The sequence below is a fragment of the Palaemon carinicauda genome, chromosome 6 (assembly GCF_036898095.1).
Source record: "Palaemon carinicauda isolate YSFRI2023 chromosome 6, ASM3689809v2, whole genome shotgun sequence".
Classification (NCBI taxonomy): Eukaryota; Metazoa; Arthropoda; class Malacostraca; order Decapoda; family Palaemonidae; genus Palaemon; species Palaemon carinicauda.
In genome coordinates this window covers 158,084,255-158,091,754 of record NC_090730.1, presented here as the reverse complement: position 1 = coordinate 158,091,754, position 7,500 = coordinate 158,084,255, and the positions used below count along the sequence as shown (strand labels likewise).

Genomic DNA, 7,500 nt, shown 5'->3' with positions numbered 1-7,500 from the left:
TTAGTGTTTTTAAGTCATCTGCACACTAATTTCCTCTAAGTTTACTTACATCAGTACATTGAAAAGATTTTTTTACCCTAACACTTTCCATTATAACAAAAACAAATACACTTATTCATTACCAATTTTTTTTAAAAAAAGATGGTTTGCTTTTCATTGGTTTATTACAAACATAAGAAATCAAGAATATATTTCTAAGGAAAGGTGAATTCGCCAACCCTTACCGGAGGTCTCCTGTCTGGCCGTAGGAGGCCGAGAAGGTGGGCAGAGCTAAAGCCCTGGTGAAACTCTTGACGGTCTCAGACATCATGCCCGTCGTGGTGGCGTCGAGGACAATGTGGGGAGGCGCCGAGGCGTCGATGGCAGCATCGAGAAGGTCACAGGTCGCATTCACGGTCATTTCGATGTCCCCTCCTGCAAGGAAAAAAATACAAAAATAAATAAATAGTAAAATAAGTGCATAATGTTCATTCTATAGTCAATTCTTTTTTAGTTAGGCAGATTTGCACCGACTTGCAGGGTTGCCCTTTTAGCTCGGAAAAGTTTCCTAATAGTTGATAGGTCGGAAGTAGTTTTGTCCGAATACTTCCGACCATTCAGCTATCATGAAACTTTTCCGAGCTAAAAGGTCACTTCTGCAAGTCTGTGCAATTTTGCCTAACTAAAAAAAATAATTGACTAAAGTATATCATTATTGGTTCGTTTTCAATAGACTAGTCTATCTTATTTCTCTTACTCTTGTTTTTAGAAGATATATTGTTTATATATGAAATATCTATTTGTATTTTGTTACTGTTCTTTTTTTTTAATATTCTATTCTAATTGTTCCACAATTTGGTTTTGCCACGCTCTTCGCACTCCCCAAGAGAGATTAGTTCACCAAACGTTCAGCTAAGCTCCACAAGGCACTAGAAGAATTGGAAGACCCAGGCTTACATGGCTGAGAACTATGAAGCTCCAAGTAGGAGATGATGAATGGAGAAGTATTGAATTGAAAGCTCAAGATAGAGACGAAATCTAACCGAGGCTCTTTGCGTCAATAGGCGTAGGAGGAGATGATGATGAATTGTTCCTCACTTTTTATTTTAATTGTTCATGACTTTTCTTGTAGTTTATTTACTTCCTTAATACTTATTCTCACTGGACTATTTTCCCTGTTGAAGCCCTTGGGCTTATAGTATCCTGTTTTTCCAATTGGGGTTGTAGCTTAGCTAGTAATAATAATACAAATAATACTAGAATGAATGTTAGTATGCAATTGTGGAATGATCTTCTTAACCAGGTAGTTGAATCGTTGGAACTTCAAAAGTTCAAACTTGCAGCGAAAGTTTTTTGTTGAACAGGCTAACTGATATAAGCCTCTCTTTACAGTTTATAAATAAATTAAAAAAAACTATGTTAATGTTGTTATTTTATATTAATTGTCCATTGCGTCTCTTGTATATTCTTTAATTCCTTATTTCCTTTCCTCACTGGGCTATTTTTCTCTGATGGAGCCCTTTGAATTATAGCATCAGGTTTTCCAACTTGAGTTGTAGCTTGGCTAGTAATGATAATAATTACTATTTAATCTCTACCATTTCATTAAATTAACTTCACCCATGCTTTAAAAACAATTCTCTTTTTGTATAAGCTTAATTTTATTTTGTTTATTTTCTTCACAATCATATCATGATAATGATTGAAAAGAGGTAATAGGAAAACGGCCTAGTTTATTTAGTTCTAAAGTTAATTTTAAAATTTCCATAGGAAGTTTCAATTAGGTCTACTTTTGTATTTTTTTATATATATACTTATGTGTGAATCCAACAGCTTCTTATGTTTCCTGATGAAAAAGATTCTGTAATTAAATAATGCAATTTCTTACCAATCATTATATCTTTATTCATCACATTTCAGAAGCTCAGTGTGTATTTATAAAGGATTCAGGGTCTAAGAAATGATTTTAAATTCATTTTAAAAGATGTTCCATGAATTCATAGTTGGTATCGTTGCAACCCCAGAGTACAAAAAACTGAGCAATCAATCATTATGTGAGGCAAGTTAACGTCTTTACCAACTGACAGTAAAAGCCCTTTTTGCTAAGAAAGGTTCCGGGAATTCGACCATAACATTCGACAAGGTAAGGAAGTGGACGAATAAGGCGGGGCTGGGTACGTGTGGTTTACTCAGTTATTTCCTTGTGAGAGTGTTTGCTTGTTTTATTCACTAGCTTGTTTTGCTGGCAAGAGTGTTTATAGGATCACTTAGTGTGAATATTATGAATATTTATGTTATTTGAAAGATAGCATAAATACTAATAAAGTCAATTAGTAAAATAATAACGAAACAGTCTTGTAAAAGTTCAATATTTTGAAATAATTGGAAAGATATGACACTAAACGTTAGAAAACAGAAAAAAAAATGTAAAAAAATGAAATTAAAGGACTGGTCTTGCAGAATTAGGAATAACAAAGGCTGATTGTGCAATGTCGAGCAGCACACGCGGAGAGAGAGAGAGAGAGAGAGAGAGAGAGAGAGAGAGAGAGAGAGAGAGAGAGAGAGAGAGAGAATAATAACAATTAGGAGAACCTATTAAAATCATTTACCGGCAGTTGATTGACAACAGGAGATAAATGGTTTCACAAAATAAATGTCCCAATCAAGTTTGAAAGACGGAATGTGAAAAAAAAACTTGTTTGTTTCATATTCAGTGTTAGTGAACATGTTACTGAAAAATAGGCTGAAGAATATGTTTTTGTAAATGGATGCTCAATATAGGAATACTGATCTATATTTGTTTTATATACAAATAGAAAAAAACTAGTATTTCTAAAGCGGGAGAAAGAGTTCGTACTATGGTTATTATGTGCTATCAAGACGAACGATTATGATAGGAATAAAATGTGAGTTGCATGAAATGTGCAATTAAGAAGCTGAGGTTGAAGATATCCAGGAAACGTTGAATATGAAACACACAAGAAATGGGTCATTTAGTGATGAAATTATCAAGTACGTATGCAAAAATCAAGGAATCAATTAAAAAGTAAACGAAGATAAACTACAATGGGCACTCGGTAGAGCGCATACCATAGCCTATATCATGTATATCACAAGATCGGCAACTAAATTATGCACAATTTGGCACTGGTTTCATTCAAATCGGATAAAAATTGACCATGATGTGACAAAAATACGTTCTTTACTTTTTCATGACCTTGGCCTTGACTTTTGACCCAATCACTCCCACAATCTAATATAATTGTCCTTGGATTATGGACAATCATTCCACCAAATTTCAAGAGATTCGGTCAAATGGTTTTTGAGTTATGCGAATCACAAACAGATATACAAACATACGCCTATCAAAACATAGCCTAAACTTCGCAACGAAGTTGACGAAGGTATTTAGGCCAGAATGGCAACATATCTGTCCAGACATGTATCAGTAAAAGGACTGTTCTTAGTACTTGTTGAATGGAAATATTAAGAAATGGTGGAATTAATGAAAATCTCAGACTGTTTGGAAATTCGAATGTCGAAGTTCAACAGGAAGAGAATATTTCAAAGGATGCTCCTGTATAGTAGTCATTCTTCGCAAGGAATGTTTCTTCAGCAGTCATCATTGGACAGTAAGCCTAGTCATTCTTCGTAGGAAATGTTTCCTTAACGGACATCATTGTAGGCCTAGTCACTCTTCGTAAGGAATGTTTCCTTAACGGACATCCTTGTACATTAATCCTAGTCATTCTTCGTAGGGAAATGTTTCCTTAACGGGCATCATTGTAGGCCTAGACATTCTTCATAAGGGATGTTTCCTCAACAGACGTCATTGCAAAGTAGGCCTAGTCTTTCTTCGTAAGTATTTTTTCCTTAACGGGCGTCATTGTATGCCTAGACCTAGTCATTCTTCGTAAAGAATGTTTCCTTAGCGGACATCATTGTACAGTAGCCCTAGTCATTATTCGTAAAGGATGTTTCCTTAACGGGCGTCATTGTAGGCCTAGTCATTTTTTTGTAAGGGGTGTTTCCTCAACAGACATAACTGCAAAGTAGGCCTAGTCATTCTTCGTAGGAAATGTTTCCTTAACGGACATCAGTGTAGGACTACAATAGTCACTCTCCGTAAGGAATGTTTACTCATACATCACTGTAAGCCTAGTCATACTTAATATGGAATTTTTCCTCAATGGACATCATTGTAAGCCTAGTCATTCTTCGTACGGAATGTTCTCTTTACGGACATCATAGTAATCGTTATTCATAAGGAATGTTTATTCTTCATTATCCCTGACTCCTCTCATTTGCCAAAAACAGAAAGAAGCAAGTGAAGTTTGCTATATTAATGTTATTTCAGTTGATGTAAATAAAAGCACGTAACTGCATTGCTTTGCTGTTCCACATTGCCAACCAGCATACTGCAAATGTAAAGGAGTTGGCTAATTATATATTTTTTGAAATTATATTACCGTACACGCGCAACATATATATATATATATATATATATATATATATATATATATATATATATATATATATATATATATATATATATATATATATATGTATATAACTTAGTAATCATCTGGTTTAAAATTCTAACTGGTAAAATCGCCGGTGTTGGCAACACTGATTGGTCCTCGTGTGACGTCACGTATCTGCCAGTTCAGTTGACCCCTGAACGTTGCAAGAGTGTGTCGTCAAATTTTAGTGTCCGAATTCCGAAGTTTTTTGAATTCCTCGTATTTAGTGAGCCTCTCCCTACGAAAAAGGATTCAGATAAGAACATATGTTGTCCATTAGTGAGCAATATACATTAAAACAATCAGTGATCCAGGTATGTCTTTATTTAAGTTATAGACCTATGCATTATAAGTAGTAGCTCTTCTTTATTTATTGGGGAAGGTCACGGCTTCCTCTACAAGTGTTTCAAGTTTTGATTGTGATATTTTTTGCGAGACATTATGTAGCCATATTGAATGGATTCAAATATATGGTTACATTACCAGTGTACAATATGTAAACAATTGTAAGAATGTGAGTGACGAGGGCAAAGTCATTGTCAACAAGTCATTCAAATATTTGTCTTTTTTATGCCGTAAAAGACTAATTATTGGGAAAATTAATATACATAACGAATATGAGATGATTAAGCGTTAGTATAATGTATGAACAATGACTAATTTAAATGGGAACTTAAGTCTTTTAACATTTACATCAACCTTTTTAACTGTTGCTTGGTTTACATCCTGTAGTTGGCAATGGTATTGGTGACATGTTTAAACTTTCTTCCTTCCCACATACGGCGATAGGAAAACGTTTTTGTGATAACTTTTGTAAATAGGCCAGTTTTTTTTTCAGAATTAAATTAGATTATCAAAATGGGAATGTGAAGGTAGTACTATGGTTCGATTAGAGAGAGAGAGAGAGAGAGAGAGAGAGAGAGAGAGAGAGAGAGAGAGAGAGAGAGAGAGAGAGAGATGTCAATTAGTGAATAATTATAGAAGGCCTTGGAATCTCTGTCTATTTCATGTAGTCTGATATCAGTCGGCTTATTGTAATCAGGAGATTGATGATTTTACTTTAAATTTGTTTAACTTATCTGGAATAATATACAAAATTACCGAATTATCTAGCTACATTTAACAATAACTCCCTTGTCTGGTGTCAAATGTACCGCCAACCTCGTACTACGGCATTCATTAGCCGTATACAATTTAGTATTTTGTTTAAAGACAACATAAACGATTATTTAAATACACCCATGATTGAAGCTCCGAATTATACTCATTCGAAAACGGCAGATATAATAGATAACAAAACTCTTTAGATATGTATTTTTCTTTTGAAAGTTGGTGTATGGTGATATACACAATAGGCCTAGCATATAGTAGCTCGTTCATATTTATTGTACCAATGGTTTGATTTTTTGTCAATTTCGTTACCCAATTGGTCAATATCGCAAGGAAATGTTACCAGTAAAGTACTCCTTGTAAGCTGTTATAAATTGGTGCATGGATATACATATAAGCATAGTATATTACATCCCGTTCATATTGTCGGTGTCTACTGTTATCTGGTTTCCTTTTAAGCACTTTTACCAACGAGATATACTCATTAAAGGAAAATACCTATAGATTCGTAAAGCCTTCTAGATCATAAAGCAAGACATTAATGTAGGTGGTCCAAGACCAAACGAGAGGATATTTTACCCATGTTTGCTTACCTTGTTTTAGTCCACAGCCTTACGCGTTTCATTCCAATATACGTAGGCTATCTATACTTAGTCAGCTGCTAAAATGTTTAAATTTTAACTTTGAACTCCTTTATGTATTGGATTATGGTTAAAAATGTTCCTATCAATATAAGTCTTAAAACTTAGTTTCCTGTATTAGACCTAACCTACCTATTCTTGGGCTCTTAGTTTCTCTTTCGCAGAACCGTTTCAGACATACCAACCGTTCCGAGACAGCTTTTGAAATTATCATTTATGGTAAATTTTTAGATTATGTATATGTGCACTTTCGTTTCGGAAGTTTTCGTTATACAAATTGGTAAAACGGTTTTGTTGTGGAAATTTGATGTGGCGATATTATGTAGTCTTCAATTATTCGTCTATTCTCTATATTTACGAGTTTTTACGTCATGGTTTATCCTGAAATTAAGCGTTAGGAGAAATGTGCTTCAAGAAATAAAGTCAGTGGAAACACCAGGCAGTTGTTTTAGATAATTGCGCAAGAGAATCTGATTCTGATAATAGTAATAGAGAGAGACCTAATTTGTGTACATAATGATTTATTAAAGAGTAACTCTATGTGTTCCCGTACATTTTCTCGAGACTATACAAAACTCAAATTAGCAGACGCAAACATGTGGATATCTAGCTGATGTAGGTTTCTGCAGACCATTATATCATTCTAATGTTTGGCAGTATTTAATAGTGCAATTAACTAATTTTGATTATATATTCATGAAGATTTTCTCACGCAACACACACCTTCCACCTGATTTAGTCTAGCGATAATCGCACAGAACATTACCTCGGTCTGCTTCTGCCATTGATAATGATGCTTTCGAGCCATTGATTTATTTGGTAGGGAGTCAAAGGGGTCATTATATACCATGACGGCTTCATTTGAAGACACCAGTGAAAGGGAGACGCAAACAACTGGCAGAGACTTATCCCGAAGGGTAAAGGGGTTTGGGCGTTACGACTGTCCCAGTCAACGTATAACAGGATCTACTTAAGTGGGACTCGGTTAGGTCGTTCTGACCCGTCGAAAGTGTTAGGAACGCTGTTATTATTATTATTATTATTATTATTATTATTATTATTATTATTATTATTATTATTATTATTATCAGCGACTGAGTTACAACCCTATTTGGAAAAGCAGGATGCAATAACTTATTACAGGGAAAAATAGACCGGCTAGGAATAGAAATAAACTGCAAGTGAAGTAATGAACAATTAAAATAACATTTTAAGAACAGTAGACCTACCTCCTTCTGGTGGACTTT

General features: G+C 34.5%; 1 protein-coding gene across 1 annotated transcript in view; it reads right to left on the bottom strand.

The window, feature by feature from the left end:
• The window catches only part of Ir25a (ionotropic receptor 25a), a 59,070-nt gene that overhangs the window by 36,058 nt on the left and 15,512 nt on the right, over positions 1 to 7,500 (bottom strand). The window contains exon 3 of the mRNA XM_068374777.1: positions 225 to 414. Coding sequence (XP_068230878.1) covers positions 225 to 414 — 190 coding nt within the window. The remainder of the gene's footprint in view (positions 1 to 224; positions 415 to 7,500) is intronic.